The sequence below is a fragment of the Portunus trituberculatus genome, chromosome 36 (assembly GCF_017591435.1).
Source record: "Portunus trituberculatus isolate SZX2019 chromosome 36, ASM1759143v1, whole genome shotgun sequence".
Classification (NCBI taxonomy): Eukaryota; Metazoa; Arthropoda; class Malacostraca; order Decapoda; family Portunidae; genus Portunus; species Portunus trituberculatus.
Genome location: NC_059290.1, coordinates 8,524,094 through 8,544,093, shown reverse-complemented (window position 1 = coordinate 8,544,093; position 20,000 = coordinate 8,524,094). Strand labels below are relative to the sequence as shown.

The window sequence follows — 20,000 nt, the reverse complement described above, 5'->3', positions numbered from 1 at the left end:
TGCTCTCTCACCACATCTATTTTCCAAGGTCAGAAAGATGATTAGCCGTGTTTTCGAGAGTGTTTAGCTTGTTATGACTGTGGAAAGCTTGTTAATCTGTTTCTAGAATCATTACAACAACTTGAAAATCATTTTGTTCTCTCCCAAGAATATTTCACCTGTTGATAATGTTGAAATCTTGTTAATCTGCCACTAGAGTCGCAAGAAAACATACTTGAAAACGCTTTGCTATCTTACTGTAGCTATTATTCAAGGCACAGAGATGATAAGCCATGTTTGCAGGAGTGTTTCACCTGTTAATAATGTAGATATCTTGTTAATATCTTACTGTAACTGTAGAGACACCTTGAAAAACATTCCTCTCCTACCATGACTGTTTTCCAAGGCCACACAGATAATTAGACGAGTTTTCAAGAATGTTTCACCTGCTAATAATGTAGAAATCTCGTTAATCTGTCACCAGAACGGAAAAACACCCATAAAAACGCTTTAATCTCTCACCACGATTGTTTTCAAGGCTACAGAAATGATCAGCCGTGTTCTCAAGAGTATTTCACCTGTTAATAATGTAGACATCCCGTTAATCTGTCACTGAGACCGTAAAAGAAAAGAAAAAACTTTAAAACCGGTATAATTTCAAGCAGAGCCATCGGAATGCAGTGGAGATGGTGGACAGAGGGGTTTCAGAAGATGTTCCATAATGTTGTGTCCTTCATAATTCCATCGTCTCGACATGTCTCAACTTTCTTCCTGTCTCATTATGCTACAACACTATTTCTCCTCCTCCTCCTCCTCTCCTTCTCCTTCTTTGTCCTTCTCCGTATTATTTTCCTTCCCTTCTTTCTACATCTTTTATTTATTCATCTTCTATTTCTCTTCCTCCTTTTTCTCATGATTCGTGTTATTCTTAGTTTCCTACTTTTTTTCTTTATTTTTCTCCTCCTCCTCCTCCTCCTCCTCTTGTTTCTTATTATCTTCTTCTTCTTCTTCTTCTTCTTCTTCTTCCTCCTCGTCTTTGCATTAGTGCTTCATCTCTTCTATAACACATAACTCTTCTCCTCCTCCTCTTCTTCTCCCTTCTCCTTGTGAATAGTGTGCTGCTGTTTGTTCTTTCTTTGTATTCCCTTGTTATTCCAGTAGTAGTAGTAGTAGTAGTAGTAGTAGTAGTAGTAGTAGTAGTAGTAGTAGTAGTAGTAGTAGTAAAAGTAGTAGTAGCAGCATTGTTTTACTCTCGCCACTTTCTTCCTTTTCTGAATCGCACTTTCTACTTTCGCTGTTCTATCGTTGATTTGCCGACGCGCCCTTGCTTGTTCGCCCGCCTCGCCTGCAGTCAGAGGGCGTTGTCAGGCGACCCAAATTCGTGTGTGTGTGTGTGTGTGTGTGTGTGTGTGTGTGTGTGTGAGTGAGTGTTTGATACATCACAGCACACTCCTAGCGTTCCCGAAGCACCATCAGGCTAGTGTCGCGCCCCCTCACACGCACGGTACCTACGTGTTGGTGGGTGCAGTAGATGGGTATGTAGATTCCAGTGCAGGGCGTGTGTGGCCATGGCGAGGCGGCGCACGTGTTTCTGGGGCGGCCTGAAGAGAGCCACTGTCCACACACACACACACACACACACACACACACACACACAGACGCCTCGATGCCTTCACTCCATGCATGAAACTTTCCCTAAATTAAGTAACTGGTTTGCGTAAGAGGCCGAGTGTGGCAGACTGCGCTGGCTGCACCCACCTGCCCGCCTGCTCCCTCCCTCCCCGCCCGCCCGCCCGCCAGCTAGCTCGCCGTTCTCTCCCCGTCCTCTCCCCGCCCACTCCCCGACGCCCCTACCCACGTGCAGGACGCCATTCAAGGCTAGGGGCAGGCGTGAGGCACCACCAGGCTCTCCTCACACACACACACACACACACACTGCTTCCACCACAGCCACCATCGACAATTTACGCTTATCAGTGTTGTGGTGGTGTGGTGGTGTATTGGTGGTGGTGAGCTGCAGGGTGATGCATTACACCCTGTTTTACTCTCTTTTCAAATCTGTAAATACCATCCTACTCCTTTCTTTCCCCTTCTAAGGCATCTCTACCCTTTCTCCCCTTCCAGAGCACCCCTACCCCATCTCCTATGCATCTTCCACTTTTAATCTCCTTACAAGAAACCCCTATCCCTTCCTCTTCTCCTTCCAAGACACCCCTACTCCTTCCCCTACCTTTCAAGACACCCCTACCACTTCCCATCGCCTTCCAAGACACCCTTACCTTCTCCTCCCCATCCTACCCTTTCTAATCCCTTCCAAGATGCCCCTACCGCTTCTGATCCCCTTTAAAGACATCTACTCCTTCCCATCCCCTTCCAACACACACACACACACACACACACACACACACATAAAACACCCTTTCCCCTCACAGCCCTTGACGCCTCTGCTAACAGCGTGATTCCCTCGGCCACGCCTCTCAGATAAGCCATCGGTGGTGTTCGTGGAAAGTAAACAAAGCAGGAAATCTCAAGCTGTGTTGCCCTCCACGCTCTGGGATGCCTATAATTCAATGCTGGGATGGGATAGGGTGGGATGGGAGAGAATGGGAGGGTTGAAAGAGAGATTAGAGGGATGGGAAAGTAAAGGAAAGGGTAGGGAGAGGGTTAATGGGATGGGAGAGAGAGAAGGAAGGGATGGAAAGCGAAGGAAGGGATAAGAGAGAAAGAAGGGATAGGAGAAAGGAGAGTTAGGATGGGTATGGGAGAGGTATGGGAGGTTTTTTTTTTTTTTTACGTAGAGAAGAGGGCCAGCCAAGGGCAAAAAAAGAAAGTAAAAAAAAAAGGTCCACTTGAGTGCTGGCTCTCTAAAAAGTGTAAAAAGTGCAAAAACCTTCAGCCAAACTAGGGGAGCAAATGCCTCGATACCTCCCTCGTAAAAGAAGACAAGTTGTAGGAATTCGGAAATACAGATGCAGGGAGGAAGTTCCAGAGTTTACCAGTGAAAGGTCTGAATGATTGAAAGTACTGGTTAACTCTTGCATTAGGGAGTTGGACAGAATAGGGATGAGAGGAAGAAGAAAGCCTTGTGCAGCGAGGCCGCAGGAGGAGGGGAGGCATGCAGTTAGCAAGATCAGTAGAACAGTTACCATGAAAATAGCGATAAAAGATAGAAAGGGATGCAACATTTCGGCGGTGAGAAAGAGGCTGAAGACAGTTAGTCAGAGGAGGGGAGTTGATGAGACGAAGAGCTTTCGATTCCACCCTATCAAGCAAAACTGTGTGACTGGAATCCCCCCAAACATGCGAAGAGTACTCCATACAAGGACGGATAAGGCCCTTATACAGAGTAAGCAGTTGGAGGGGCGAGAAAAACTGTCGGAGACGCCTCAGAACACCTAACTTCATAGAAGCTGTTTTAGCAAAAGATGAGATGTGAAGTTTCCAGTTAAGATTAAGAGCAAAGGACAGACCGAGGATATTCAGTGTGGAAGAAGGAGACAATTGAGTGTCATTGAGGAAAAGGGATAGTTGTCTGGAAGGTTGTGTCGAGTTGATAGATGGAGGAATTGAGTTTTTGAGGCATTGAAAACCACTAGATGAGTATGGGAGGGATGGGATTGGTATGGGAGGGAGGGGAAGGTATGGATGGATGGGAGAGTAAAAGAAGGGTTGGAAGAGATATGGATGGGATGTGAGAGTGAAGGAATGATGAGAGAGAAGGAAGGATTGGGAGAGAGAAGGAAGAAATGCATAGCGAAGGAAGGGATAAGAGAGAGAAAAAAAGAAGGGCTGGAAGTAGTAAGAAGAGAGTTGGGAGAGCGAAGGGAGGAATAGGAGAGAGACGGAAGGGATGGAAAGAGAATGGGAGAGATGAGAGAGCGAAAGTCTTGATGGGATGGGAGAGGGATGGGAGAGGAATGGGAGGGAAGGGAAGAGGAGAGGGAGAGGGATGGGAGAAGGATGGAAGGGGAGAGGGAGAGGAAGAGGGAGAGGGAGGGGAGAGTAAGGGGTGGCTGGCATTACGATGTTCTGAAATGTCTCGCTTTTCCGTCTCGAACGCTCCGAACTGTTCATAGCGGTTCAAGATTTCAAGGGTACTTTCGTGACTCGAGTTAAGTTTAATGAAGATTCTGTCCCATCAATGAAGCAATAATGAAGGAAAACACTCACACTAATCTTTCTTGTGTTTAATTAACCTGCTCAAATAAATAAATGAATAAATAAATAGGTAAATAAATGAATAGATAAATAAACTGATATAAAACACGGAAAGTAATTTTTCAAGAGCATTCTAAAAAAAAAAAAAAACTTTCCTTATAAACTCGTATTCAAAGAAGGTAATTTAAGAAGCAGCAGTGAGAGAAACTTTTCCTAACACACCACCACCATCATCACTAGTACCACCACCACCACAACCTTAAACTTTAATTAGACACAATCCAGCCTCACCACCACCACCACCACCACCACTACCCTACACTTTAATTACACAATTTTCAAAGGCCAGAAAAATTATCTGGAGTATTCTCAAGACAGTTTCTCTTTATAACATAGTCATTTTTTTCCAACATGTCACTAAAACCATAAACCTTTCAGTACCACAACGCATTTTAATATTCATTCTGCTTACTATTTTGGTGATTTTTATATTCATTCTGTTTACTCTTTGGTGATTTTCCACGGCTTCAGAAACATATGTTGGGATTAGAATAGCAAAGACTGTGGCCATTATTAATCTTCTGACCTCCATAGACACTTCCTAATGCACATAAAATCGTCTAATCACACCCAAAAGTCAAGGTAAAAATGCGTCTCAGTGTAGAAGAGGTTAAAGACACGTGCTAATTCAACTACAGCCCTTTGAGAGAGGTGAAGGCGTGGCGTGGATGTGTTTCAGAATACGGGCCTTGTGTCTCCCTCCCTGCGTTTCCCTCCCAGCTGGTTTTTCTTCCCTGCCTTGCCGTGGCTCATCGTGAAGGAGGCTGGCTCAGGAAGATAGCAGAATATAAAAGGAAGATTGGATTTACTTAAAGTTTACAGAGCCAGAGATTAATAGACAGTACACGGCATAGATCCTCAACAGCATAGCCCTTCACAGCACAGATCTTCACAACACAGGTCTTCAAAGCACAGCCCTTCAAAACACACCTCTTCATAGCGCATACCGTTTACAGCGCAGCCTTTCACAGTATACCCCTTAACAGCACAGCCCTTCACAGCACACAGCCTCTCACAGCAAAACCCTACACAGTACAGCCCTTCATAGCACACAACCCTTCGCAGCACACAACTCTTCACAGCCCATCCCTTTACAGCACAGCCGTAAACAGCATACCTATTCACAGCACAAAGAATATCACAGGACAGCCATTCACAGCATACATCCCTTCACAGCATAGTCCTTTGCAGCACACTTCTTCACAGCATAAAAGCTAATCACAGCAGGGTAAATTGGCAGTGCTTCACAATACACAGCACACAGCAAACAGCACAACAGCTTCCCACAGTACGTAATATATAAAGTTAATAGTTCACAGCCATTATATCAGTAATACCACAGCACTAAAACACAGCCCACAGACCATATATACGGAATTTGCTTGTATGATCTCTCTCTCTCTCTCTCTCGTTTGGTAATGTATATAAGAAGGAAGACAGCAGAAAGAGAGAGAGAGAGAGAGAGAGAGAGAGAGAGAGAGAGAGAGAGAGAGAGAGAGAGAGAGCGCCTTAGTGCCCATAAAGTTGCATAACACACCCACCCATCCACACACACACACACACACACACACACACACACACACACACACACACACACACACACACACACACATACTCACTGCCGCCTCTCGAAACTCAGATGGGCGAGGTTTATGGTAAGAAAAAAAAGAAAGAAAAAACAACAACATGCATTATTTACGAGACGACAGCTGGTCGACGGAAGAGGAAGAGGAGGAGGAGGAGGAAGAGGAGGAGGAGGAGGAGGAGGAGGAGGAGGAGGAGGAAGAAGGAAGAAGAGAAGGAGGAGGATAAAGATTCAAGGAAGAAAGTATGGAAAGGAGGAAGAAGAAAAGGAAGGAATGATAAGAAAAATGAAGAATGAAAAAAAATATTGAAAGAAAAAAAATGAAGCTGAGAGAGAGAGAGAGAGAGAGAGAGAGAGAGAGAGAGAGAGAGAGAGAGAGAGAGAGATTGGAATCACGCGTAGTCCCTCTCCCTTAATTAGTAGGAGTTAGAGAAAGTTAAGCATTGTCTACCTGATTTGGACAGGTGAGAAGGCCGTGGGAAGGTAATCACATCACTCTACCTGGGGCGAAGATGTAACGTGCTGGGAACGTGTTTGGAAAGAGGTAGTAGTAGTAGCAGCAGAAGTAGTAGGTAGTAGTAGTAGTAGTAGTGGTGGTAGTAGTAGTAGTATCTCTCTCTCTCTCTCTCTCTCTCTCTCTCTCTCTCTCTCTCTCTCTCTCCCAATTACATATTCATTGACTAATACTCTGTTCTTGGATAATATATGTTGTCAGAAGCTAAGTATTATTCTAAGCCGTGTACATGAAACATTAACACTGAAGAATAATAGCGAAGAGGAGGAGGAGGAGGAGGAGGAGGAGGAGGAGGAGGAGGAGGAGGAAGAAGAGGAGGAGGAGGAGGAGATGTGTTGGGAGGTAAAGGAAAAATAATGCATTGAAAAAAAAAAAATCTAAATTCTTTACAAAAATGGAGAAAAATGACAAAGAGGAGGAGGAGGAGGAGGAGGCTACTTACCTTCAGCAGGGGATGAGACCAGCACAGGGAGGGAGGTGGAGGCCATCATAGTTGGGGTGGAGGAGAATGGTGGAGGTACTGGTGGTGGTGGAGGTACTGGTGGAGGTGGTGGTAGTGGTGGTGGTGGTGGTACAGTCTATATGCCATTCCTTTGACTTCACACCCTTCCACCTCCACCACAACACCTTCCTCTTGATCGGCAGGCGTTCCTCTTGGTGTCCTCTTGGTTCCTCTTAAGTACACACGCACATACATACACAGGGTTAGTTTATCTATACACACTACCCATTATTCTTCTCCTTTGGTCTCATTTTGTCATATTTTCCTCTTGGTTTGTCCTTTTTCCTCTTACTTCCTCTTGTTTTCTCTTTAAGTACACACGCAAATACAGACACAGGGTTAGGTTAGATATATACACTATCCATTATTCCTCTTATTTTATTTTGTCTCATTTTGTCATAATTTCCTCTTAGTTCCTCTTGGTTCCTCTTAAGTACATACACACATACAGAATCAGTTCACGTACTCACTACACATAATTCCTGTTTTTTGTCTCATTTTGTCACATTCCTCTCATTTCGTCCTCTTTCCTCTTAGTTCCTCTTTCCTCTTGGTTTCCTCTTTAGTCACACACACGCACATAAACACACACGCGGATCAGTTTGTCATACTTGTTTTGTCTCATTTTGTCACCTGTATCTCTCCTCCTCTTGAGTCCTCTTTATAATAGCCTCTTAGACACTGAAGAGCGAGATAACAACACTTGATCCTCTTAAATTACACATGTTTCTCCTACTCCTCCTATTCTTCCTCCTCCTCTTACCTCCTCTGAAATATGGAATAAAGAGGTATATTCACTCCATTCCCTTAAGTAATGAAGAAACTCAGACACACATACAGACACATTTCACACTTTACACGTCCTTCTTAAGTACTTATAAGTGTTTTCCTCTTACTTGTATACACCTTTTTCTCTTGTAAGGTCTCTTGGTGTTCTCTTAAGTGGGTTTCTGTCACGGCAAGAAATCAAGAGGACACACACTTTGATGTTCTTAAGTCTTAACAGTCACGTAACAAAAAATTTAAGTACACTTTTTTGTAATTAACTTTTCAACTTTTACTTCGGTTCTGTTGAAATATTGAGTCACTTTAGAATCGTTTGCTGTTTTTATTTTTTCTGGCAAGCTTTTCCCATTTTTTTTTTTTTTACAAGTAACAAACACAAACATTTATCCTTCCTTTTTTTCTCTTTTATTTTTTGGCTAACTCTCTGATCTGCAAGGGGACTGGCAACACAGTGGGTCTTTTTTTTTCATTTCCTGCTTTCACCTCTTACATGAAAAAAAACACTTGATACACTTTCCAGAGCACTTTTATTTTCCCTATTTGTTTTTAGCACATTTCAATTTTTCCCTCTTTATTTTCACATCACTCTGAAATTTCGTCTTTTTATCATCGCTTATTCTTTTCTTTACTCTTCCTCTTTGTTTTACTTCCCTCTTGAGTCTCCTTTATTTACTCTCAAATCACCTATTTTTTATCACTAGCATATCGATGTCCCTGTTAATTAGAAGGCGGCCAGTTAATTAAGACAGGTGAGTGAATATGTTAATCACGCACTGCTTACCTGGGGAATATTTAATTAGTCTATCCAAACACCTTTACTGATAAACCATGGAACTCTCTATCCCCGTTTCTGTTTTTTTTTTTCTCTCTTTCCTATGGGTAAAGGGAAGGAGGGAGGGAGGAAGGGAGGGAGAGGAGGGAGAGAGAGAGAGAGAGAGAGAGAGAGAGAGAGAGAGAGAGAGAGAGAGAGAGAGAGAGAGAGAGAGAGAGAGAGAGAGAGAGAGAGAGAGAGAGAGAGAGAGAGAGAGAGAGAGAGGGGGGAGAAAATCAAGTGATTGCCGGAACTAAATTTACCTCCGTTTTGTAAATATTTCTATTATCAACTTTTTTGGGAGCAGGAAATTAGCTCTCTCTCTCTCTCTCTCTCTCTCTCACACACACACACACACACACACACACACGTATACATTTCCTTCACAACCTTATGAACGCAACGTAAGGGGCAAGAGGTCAGCTGCTGTGTCACTGCTTGCCCTTCTTTTGTGTTCCTTTGTGACCATCTACCTACCACAAACAATAAAGGTCAAGCGAGATTATGTAGCATGTTTTTCTTATCATTACTTCTTTATACATTTATTTCTTAGCCATTATTTCTTGGTATTTAGAGTTATCCTCACTTGTGGCACTTTATCTGTATTGCTTCCCCAGGTGAGATAGGTAAAAAGGATACACGTCGATAGGTAAATGTTTTGTATTACCTCCCAAGCGCACGGGTTTGAATCCTGGATAGGGTTCTAGAGTGAAGGGCTTCCTCTCAGTTTCCTAACAGTTTGGCTTTTGGATAGCAGGTAAACAAAATACCTCCTTCAGCACATAAATTCTAGTGAAAAGCCCTGTCGTGTATAAAAAAGGGCGTCTATACACTTTAATTTTCCTTGTGAGTCAAATATTTCTCCTTAGTTGGATTTGGAAGGCATCATTTCCTCACTCTTACTTGCATTTTAGAAACCTGAATTTTTCCCTCAAGCTTCAGATACTACTTAGTTCATCCAAGGATTTAAAACACTTCCTCACCCTTCCTTGCATTTGAAAACACTTGAATTTTTCCCTCAGGATTCAAATACTACTTAGCTCATCCAGAGATTCCAAACATTTCCTCACCCTTCCTTGCATCTGTAAAAATCTAAATTATCCTGCATGTTCAAACACTATTCAGCTCATCCTGGGATCTAAAGCACACTCATGAACCTCATTCTTGCATTTTAAAACACTTCAATATTTCCTTGCAATTTCTCCTTAATTGAATTTGAAACACGTTCACTTCACATAATTTCTGACACTTAAAAACATTTCAATTTCCCTTGCGACTCAAACGCTTGTCAGTCATTTTATGTATTTAGAAACTGAAATTTATTTAAGAACCCTTAATTTCGAATTGAAAACACTGATTCTTTTACATTCATTACATAAAAATAAAACACCATACATTTCTCTTACAAAGCAAACTTTTCTTAATCCTTTGCAGTAGTCAATCTAGTTGTAAATCTTAATGAAAAACACTGCCCTATACATTAACTACATTTTAAAACACAAACGCATTTATCTTACAATCTAAACACTTCTCAATCCTTTCCATTCAAAAAAGATGGAATTTTCTTTTTTAATATCCCTGAACTCTGAACAAAAAACATTAAAAAATTACATTAAAAAATACCAGCGCATTTTCTTTTACAATCCAAACAGTTTTCAATCCTTTACATTTAAAAACTTTTGAATTTCCTCATCATCCCTTAACTCTAAATAATAAAAAGCACTCTCTATACATTCATTCCATAAAAAAAAAAAACCACCCGCGCATGTCTCTTACAATCCAAACACTTCTTAATCCTCCTTCTTATCAATCAGAAGAGACTCGAACCTCTAAACGCCACTGTGAACCTCTTAAACAGAATCCAACACCACGTGACCCCCAACACAGTGCCTCTCGCGGCGGCTACACTGGCTGGCACTCTAGGCACTACTGGCACTCACTCACAGGTTGCTGGTGGCCCTCCCTCTCCCTCTCTCTCTCTCTCTCCAGCTGGGTTGCCATTCTGTCTCTGGGCACCTGGAAAAAAAAAAATTTGTGGAGTTAGTGTCATGGTGGCTGTGTGTGTGTGTGTGTGTGTGTGTGTGTGTGTGTGTGTGTGTGTGTGTGTGTGTGTGTAGGGATGAATAAATGAAGGAAGGTATATATGAGTAGGAAAAATGAATGAAAGGTGAAGGAGAAAAATGAAGGAAGAGACAGATAAAAGAGGGAAGAAAGAAAAGATTGCATGAATAGAGGCAAAGGAAAAGAAGAATGAATAGACAGATAAACAGAAAGAAAGAAAGTAAAATGGTATAGAACAAGACAGATTGAATAGATGGATGGATAGATAGAAAAATAGATAGATAGATACATTACAAGACATAGATAGATAGAGATATAGAGAGATAAATAAGACGAAAAAATATATAAAAAGTGCCTTAGATATAGATAAATAGATTTCTACACTACAATATACACACGATAATTTATATAATATTAAAGATAGTTGACCTCTTTCTTTCTCTCCCTCCCTCCCTCCCTCCCTCCCTGCCTCCCTCCTTCCTCCCCTCCCTCTCTCTTCACCTCTCCTTGTGGGGAAATAAATAAAGCAATAGATACAATGATGGATGAATAAATGGATAAACAAATAAAAGAAGAGGTTTATTAGAGGAGCGTGTTTGTTTGTTTGTATTGGTTCTGCTCCTCCTCCTCCTCCTCCTCCTCCTCCTCCTTCTTCCTCTCTCCTCCTCCTCCTCCATCCCCTTCCTCCTCCTCCTCCTCCTCCTGGATTTTCCTCCATTCTACTACTATTGTCTGTTCCCTGCTATCCTCTTTTCTATGATGACCATGGTGTAGTAGTAGTAGTAGTAGTAGTAGTAGTAGTAGTAGTAGTAGTAGTAGTAGTAGTAGTAGTAACAATAATAATAGTAGTAGTAGTAGTAGTAGTGGTAATGGTGGTGATGGTGATGGTGGTGGTGGTAGTAACAGTAGCAGTAATAGTAGTAGTAGTAGTAGTAGTAGTAAGAGCAGTAGTAGTAGTGGTAGTGGTAAGTACTAAAGAATAACTCAAATGCTTGAAGAAGGAGGAGGAGGAGAGACTGGTGGGATAGAGTGGTAATTCTAATAGGAGGAGGAGGAGGAGGAGGAGGAGGAGGAGGAGGAGGAGGAGGAGGAGGAGGAGGAGGAGGAGGAGGAGGAGGAGGATGGTGCCTGTCTGACGGCTTGTTCAATATTGGCGGGGGAGGAGGAGGCGGGGGAGAAGGGAGGAATGGTACATGTGGAGAAATGAGAGGGAGGAGGAGGAGGAGGAGGAGGAGGAGGAGGAGAAGACTGATCTAACTACACGTGATTCTGCAATGGTACACACACACACACACACACACACACACACACACACTAAATCTCTCTCTTCCTCATCCTGCTCCTCCCATTCCTTACTCCTCCTCCTCCTCCTCCTCCTTCTCTTTCTCCTCGGGAAAGAGTGTATGTGAACTGACCATTATTGGGGATTAAGTTAAAGGCTACTCAATGCTCCATTATGCTCTCCAATCCCTTGTCTCTCAACCCTACCTAACCTAACCTAACCTAGCCTAAACTAACCTTACCTTACCTAACCTTACCTAACCTAACCTAACCTAGCCTTATCTTACCTAACCTAACCTAACCTTACCTAACCTTACCTAACCTAACCTAACCTACCCTTCCCTAACCTAAATTAACCTCAACTAACCTAACCTAATCTAACCAAACTTAACTTCATAAAGCTCAATCTAACATAAACTTAATTTCACCACACCAAACTTAATCTAACTTTATATATCCTAGAACCTATTTCCTCTCTCTCTCTCTCTCTCTCTCTCTCTCTCTCTCTCTCTCTCTCTCTCTCTCTCTTGATAAGCATAAATATCAAAGGTCATACTCGAACAGCCACTCTCTCTCTCTCTCTCTCTCTCTCTCTCTCTCTTTCAACGCAAGCTTATTTGAGAGAGAGAGAGAGAGAGAGAGAGAGAGAGAGAGAGAGAGAGAGAGAGAGAGAGAATTGAAGAGAGAAGAAAGAAAAGAATAGTATAAAATAATAAAGGAGGAGAGAAGAAGAGGAAAGAAAGACAAAATAGACGAGAGGGAATAGAGAAAAAGAGAGAAGAGAAAAGGGAGAAGGAAAGGAGGGAAGGGGAGAGGAGGGAGAGGAGTGTGGAAGGGAGGGAAAGGGAAGGCAGGGGGAGGGGGATGTCAAGGTGTGGGTTAGTGGGGTGTGGGGGATAGGGGGTGGTGGTGATGACTCCCAGGGGTGTTATGAATGGAGTGTCGTAAAGTCTTATAGGTGTGATGCGAAAAAGCTGCAGTAGTAGTAGTAGTAGTAGTAGTAGTAGTAGTAGTAGTAGTTGATGATGATGATGATGATGATGATGATGATGATGATGATGATGTTGTTGTTGTTGTTGTTGTTGTTGTTGTTGTTGTTGTTGTAGTAGTAGTAGTTGTAGCAGCAGCAGTAGTAGTAGTAGTAGTAGTAGTAGTAGTAGTAGTAGTAGTAGTAAACAATAAAGGTTCATGTCAGCTTTTTTTCTCTAATCAGCTTTTTTTTCTAATCAGATGGACGAAACGAAAAAAAAAACATAACAATATATACAAGAAAAAAAAAAATAGTGTGATATAGCCTGACGTGATAGAGTAAAGGCACTGACCAACTCTCGCATTAAAACACACACACACACACACATACACACACACACACACACACACACACACACACACACACACACACACACACACACACACACACACACACACCTGAGTCACTGTAAAGAACACTGTCTCTGCGGATGGGCAAGTTAATAAGACGAACACAGTAATGAAAGTGAAATAAAAGGATATTGTTACGTAGTTTAAGATGAAAGACTGAAGGCACTGGTAAACTCTCGCACTGGAGGGATGGACAGAACACAGATGAAGGCACAACAGAATAATGATGAAAGACAGTAATGAAATGATAAAAAAACAGGATATTGTAATGAAAGTTAGATAAAAAGATATTGTTACATAGTTTGATATGAGACTAAAGGCACTGGTTAACTCTCGCAATGATAAGATGGAGAGAACACATGCAGATGAAGGTACGATAGATTAATGATAAAAGACAGTAATGAAAGTTAGTAAAAAAAAAAAAAGAGATATGGTTACGCAGTTTGTTATAAAAAAATAGAAGAACACTGATAAGATGGATAGAACACAAATGAAGGTACAAGAGATTATTGATAAAAGACAGTAATAAAATGATAAAAATGGACTATTATAATGAAAGTTAGATTAAAAAAAGAATATTGTTACGTAGTTTGATATGAATGGTTGAAGGTACTGATAAAATAAGGAACGTACAGATGAAGGTTACAAAAGAATCACGGTGAAAGAGAGAGAAAAAAGAATATGAAAAAAAAATAATAATCTTGGCCAGTTAATCAGTGGAAGGAAACAAAAAGTAAAGGATAGACAACAAAAGAAAAACGATAAATACACAAGTGCTCAGAATAATGACGAAAGGCAGAAAGAGAGAGAGAAACAAAAAACATGATAAAAATAATATTGGAAAGTTAATTAACCAGTGGAAAAAAAGTAAAAAGGACGGACATGACAAGGCTGTGTTAAAAGAAGAAATCCGTAAATACTAAAGATAAAAAACAGGAAGAAGAAAAGAAGAATAAGAACAAATGTAAAAAGAAATAAAATTGGAAAGCTAACAAGTGGAAGAGAAGAAAAGTGAAGAGTAAGGATACGAAGGAAAGGAAGGAACAAAATAAGGGCACAAAATAAGAGAGAGAGAGAGAGAGAGAGAGAGAGAGAGAGAGAGAGAGAGAGAGAGAGAACAAAAACAAGTATATAAAAAAACGATAATATTGCAGAGTTTAGCAGTGGAAGGTAAGAAAAAAGAAAAGAGTAAAAATGACAAGGCTGTATTGGAAGCAGAAAAATATGGGGAATTGTGAATGAAGGATAAAAGAAAGAAGAATAAAGGAGGATGGAAAAACAGGATATAGTAAATTGATGCAGAGAGAGAATAGAGATAAAGATTTACTCTCGCATTATTAAGATTGACAGAGGAGTATTGAACGGGGAGAGAGAGAGAGAGAGAGAGAGAGAGAGAGAGAGAGAGAGAGAGAGAGAGAGAGAGAGAGAGAGAGAGAGAATACGAGTTTTAGTCTTAAAAAAAAAAAAAGATGAAAAACTGAAGATACTCAAAATAAAATTAAGAAAAAATATATTGCAAAGTTTACCAGTGAAAGAAATGAAGAAAAAAAAAAACTAAAAATAATCAAATCAACACAAAACAAATAAAACAAAAAACAAATAGATTAAAAAAAGAAGCATAATATTTAAAAAAAAAAAAAAAAAAAAAAACGAAGCCAAGGATTAATCACTTTCAATACCCAGTTCCAGCAAGCTTCCAGTCACACATTAATCAGAACAGAAGCGGCACCCACATCCCCTACTAAGACTCCCCCTCCCTCCTTCCAGTCCCCCGCCCCGTCCTAACATGTCCAAACACACTTCTCGTCATCCTCTTCCTCTTATCATCCTCCTTATCACTCACTTCTATAGCTCGGTCAATAAATATAAATAAAAATCTGATTGTATTTAATGAAGCATGGAAGGTATCTGTGTTGTTGTTGTTGTTGTTGTTGTTGTTGTTGTTGTTGTTGTTGTTGTTGTTGTTGTTGTTGTCGTTGTTGTTGTTTACGTGTGCAGTGATTGGCTGGTTATGATTTTTTTATTAGTTGGTTTAAGGTGTGTTTGGCTTTCATTGGAATTCTGTGTGTGAGAGAGAGAGAGAGAGAGAGAGAGAGAGAGAGAGAGAGAGAGAGAGAGAGAGAGAGAGAGAGAGAAGCATTTCATCATGTATTTTTCTTCTTTATTTATTATTCGTTACTTCTCTCTCTCTCTCTCTCTCTCTCTCTCTCTCTCTCTCTCTCTCTCTCTCTCTCTCCTTTTCCAATAGCAATTCTCTTTCCTCTTCTCTTTTCATATCTTCCTCCACTAACAACATTTCCTCCTCTCCCCACTCCCTCCTCCTCCTCCTCCTCCTCCTTCTCCTCCTCCTCCTCTTCCTCCTCCTTCTCCTCTTTCTCCTATTCTCCTCCTCCTCCTCTACGTGTCTTGTCAAGCGTGGAAAGGAACCAGATTGATTGACTGACTGCCTGCCTGACTGACTGACTGATTGTTTCTCTGATTGACTGACTGACTGACCGAATGACAGAATGATTTGGTGACTGACGGACTGACTGACTGATTGACTGATTGACTGACTGACGAATTGGAAGCAGAGAACTTAAATAAAGAGGCGTTGCTGACAGACGCACAAGAATCAGCAAGAATCAGCAAGTCAGCAAATCAGCTAAAGGAAAAAATATAATGCCAAAGATTATATTATTATCATCACCATTATTACTATTATTGATACTATTACCGATATTACCATTACTACTACTTCTACCACCAGCACCACCACCACTACTACTACTACTACTACTACTACTACTACTACCACCAGCATTATTACTTCTATCTAATTTTCAAAAGGGTGAGACAAAATAAAACAAAAATCTAACAATTGTAAGGAAAAATTCGCTCTATTTCCTTCACAGACCATTAATGAGAGAGAGAGAGAGAGAGAGAGAGAGAGAGAGAGAGAGAGAGAGAGAGAGAGAGAGAGAGAGAGAGTAATGAAGGAGAAAATAGTTTCGAAATCGTTTATGTGTTTAGAGAAAAGAAAGGAAGAAAAAAGGGAAGAGAGGAATGGAAGGAATAAAAAAAAGAAGGAAGGAAGGAGGAAGGAAGGAAGAAGAAAAAAAAAGGAGGTAAAGAGGTAAGAACGAAAAGAATGAATGAATATATGAGAGAGAGAGAGAGAGAGAGAGAGAGAGAGAGAGAGAGAGAGAGAGAATGTGCGAATAGAAATCTGAGAATAACAAAGCACTCAACCTCTCTCTCTCTCTCTCTCTCTCTCTCTCTCCAGGGGCCTTTAAATCACCCTGCCAGACACTATTAACAACCTTTTATTATAGTCCGTCGTTGGGGCTTGTTTGGCAACCATGTGGCCTGAATCGATCCCCGAGAGAGAGAGAGAGAGAGAGAGAGAGAGAGAGGTAGGCTTTGTTACTCTCAGGCTTAGATTAAAATGTTCTCTTAATTTTTTTTCTTTTTTTCTGTTCTCCGTAACGTTGAAGATGATACAGAGGTTACAGACATGAAGTTACAAGAAAGGCTACCCACAGCAAGCCATCAGACATACACAGGCCACTCCATGAGGTTAAGTAGCAAAATAACTAAACATATATAGATAGGTAGAAATTTAAGCAACATTAAAAGATTTGGCACATAACTCAATCTTTCCTTATATCCATTTTTCTACTGCAGTTATTCATTGTAGACTGGGGTAGGTACCTGCAGATCCATGCTACCCTATATACCCTACTGCCATGTAATATCCAGTCACTGCAATGCCACAGTAACCAAGCGTAGGCAACCAGGTGAGCTAACCAGGTGAGTTATGCCTAACCTATCAGCTCTTCAGGATCTATCACATTTTTGCTAATACTTTCTTTGGTTATATTTTGGGTAATAATTAATACAACAACAACATAATCAGGAACAACAACAGCAACAACAACAACAACAACATCGATAGTGGTAATAATAAGTTGTAGATTCATTACAACATTTCCTGAATACGAGAAATAAATACATTATAATATATTTTCTCCCCCTAGCTATGCTGCGTGATGCGTTATATTGCTTTGGAGAAATAAATCAATTAAATTCCACAAAGGAACTACAAAATGAAGATGTACACAACATTGGCAAGCAGAATGAAGCAAGGATGAAAAAAAAAAAAAATACACCCTCGGCCACGATTCTCCAGGCTTCACTCTGATGCACCTTGTCCTGCAAACACGCCTTGCTCTCAGGGAAAACATCCGCTACTAGGCTTGGACATTTATTGGCTTCCTGTTGTTGCTACTGCTGTTAGGCCTACTACCTATGACGCGTATAACAAGGCTTGAGAACGAAAATATTTTGATTTACTTGCAATGATGGCGATTGTGGCGGTGGTGATGGTAGTGGGGGGGTGGCGGCAAGGCTAGGCTAAGCTGTTTCTACAACGGTACCTATATTATCATGTTACGATTTTCTTTATTTAGCTTGGATTATGTTAGTTAACAATGAAATGTTAAAGTATTCAATTCTTCATTTACAGGCTGTAGGGAGATTATTATTTGCATAAGCTTATTGGATATCTTAAGAAGTACCTAATACTGAATTTATACTTCCTAATAATTGTAAGATAACAGTAGAAAATTAAGGTAAATAATAATCCTAAATTATTGTGGTTGTTCAAACAACCATAAAATAATATAAATATAACATTATCATAATTATCTAATTCGACGTTACGAAAAAAACAACCATCAGTATTTGTTTTTAACCTTTGTAAGTGCAAGATTAATACAGAAATATGTAAATCAGTAATTCTTATAAGTTTACAATACAAGTACTACTATTTATCTGAACTTATTGCAATCATTTCATTATCTGAAACGATGTCAATAAGTTAGCATCACGGAAACGGTGGAATGAGTGGAGTGCACAGTGCGTGATGTTTTCCTGTTTATTTAACTGTGTGCGTGTGTACAATGCCGCCAAGACTGAGAGGCAAACGCTGGTGGTCAAGGAGTCTATGTGTGACCTTAGAGTGACCTACAATAACCTGGCACGGTGGAGAGAGGATATAAAGGAAGGGATCATGTCAACCTGAGCAGGAAGGTAAGGCGAGTACGGTTGTTTACATTCCCCCCCACCCCACCCTCCCTCTCTCTCTCTCTCTCTCTCTCTCTCTCTCTCTCTCTCTCTCTCTCTCTCTCTCGTCACTGTGCTGGGAAGACTACTATTACAGTACTTCACAAAGACGGCAGCCTAACCAGAGCATCTTCTTTTATACACTGATAGCCTCTTCCGCTCACTCGTGTTGCATTACGGCCATTGTTCTGAAACACTTTGCTCTCACCATCACTGTTTTCCACAAGCTATACTGTTGAAGATACTCGTGTTTTTAAGCCATTTTATAACTCTGGTGATAGATTGGCAAAATTTCCAGTTTATTCAAAGGACAAAATGTCTTGAAAAACCCGCCTGGTTGTCTGTGTGTGGCCTTGGAAATTCATCATGGTGGAAGAGCAAAGCATTTCTGAATACCGGCTTAAGCTTCCAGGGTCCATATTCTAGACAGTTATCGTCAGGTCTCGCAGAATTCCTGACCATCACTCCACTGACTCTAAGGCTCACAATTTGTCAACTTTAAATATATAGAAAGAAATGGTCCTTGACATAATTTTCTTCTATCTAAATTATTTTGATATATTACTACTTTTGGGAATAGTTAGTGTACCCAAACTAAAGAAACATAAATAGGAAAAAGACACACGCAAGGGCCTCCAGCTCACCAATATTAATATACAGTTGGTAGCATAGATTCTTCAGAGGAAAGGTAGCGAGCTCCGTCTCCTGCTGCCTTTGTGTACTGGGGTGAGTTGGTTTAATTATTACGCCAAGAGATACGGATGATAAGTCTCGAGGAATGTGAAATAATATGTGAAGCCCTGTGAAGCGATCCGATGCTATGATACAGCTGCTGGTTTTCTCGGGGCTATAACAGTTACGCAATGTTGAAAATCCTGTTTTACATTTGAGAGAGAAAGAAATATTTGACTTATTTTTTCACTTTTTGAGAAGAGAAACAATCGAGATGAATATAAAACACCTGATTTTTTTAAGTGCTCTTTTTTTATATATAATTTAAAAGGATACTATCAATTTTTCAATGTAACTATTTTCACGCTGCTTCTCTTTATTAAGCTTTTCAAAATAATAGTAACAGTGAAAAATGATGATAACAAAACATTAAAATACTTCTTCTAGTCCAAGTTTGTGGTTTGATTAAGATTTCTAGTTGACGTAACGCTGGTGATCGTGCAAGCCTGGAGTCGCCTGGTGTGGTTACAGTAGTGGTGGCAGGTGAGATGCGCGTGACGAGGGTGCGGCGGGCAGACAGGAAAGGATGTGTGTAATTTGATATTTTGCTTTATTATCATATTCTCCAAGTTATATGTAGATGACGCAGGTAAAAAAATGAAAAATAGAATCAATAATGAAGTGAAATATATTATGCAACGAAAAACCGAACCGATATTTTTTCCCCATGATATTCTCTCTCTCTCTCTCTCTCTCTCTCTCTCTCTCTCTCTCTCTCTCTCTCTCTCTCTCAGTTTAATCATTATTTATTTAAGACAAGTGTACGTAGAATTAATTTTAGACAGATAAGAGTGTAAAGGTGTTCAAGATTGATGCTCTCTCTCTCTCTCTCTCTCTCTCTCTCTCTCTCTCTCTCTCTCTCTCTCTCTCTCTCTCTCTCTCTCTCTCTCTCTCTCTCCTGTTAATTAGTGGCTTTAACAGGTAAGAAGGAGAAGTGAAGCCAATGGGGTGCCTCAGGATTTCCTCTGGTAATTATAGATGTCAATACGAAGATGAGCTGACTGGCCATGTGTAGCAGTGTTGTTGTTTTTATTGTTGTTGTTGT

At 40.6% G+C, this 20,000-nt stretch overlaps 1 protein-coding gene across 6 annotated transcripts in view; it reads right to left on the bottom strand.

Moving 5' to 3' along the window:
* The window catches only part of LOC123513665 (QRFP-like peptide receptor), a 171,508-nt gene that overhangs the window by 39,906 nt on the left and 111,602 nt on the right, over positions 1–20,000 (bottom strand). The window contains exons 1-3 of one of the 6 annotated variants that reach the window (XM_045270982.1): positions 10,223–10,310; positions 8,269–8,298; positions 6,739–7,566 (exon numbers count right to left, since the gene is read on the bottom strand). In XM_045270982.1, the coding sequence (XP_045126917.1) occupies positions 6,739–6,787 (49 nt within the window). In that variant the 5' untranslated portion in view covers positions 6,788–7,566; positions 8,269–8,298; positions 10,223–10,310. Of the gene's footprint in view, positions 1–1,491; positions 1,620–6,738; positions 7,567–8,268; positions 8,455–10,222; positions 10,313–10,335; positions 10,412–20,000 lie in introns of those variants that run through there. The other 5 variants (XM_045270983.1, XM_045270985.1, XM_045270981.1 and 2 more) reach the window with 5 other exon arrangements.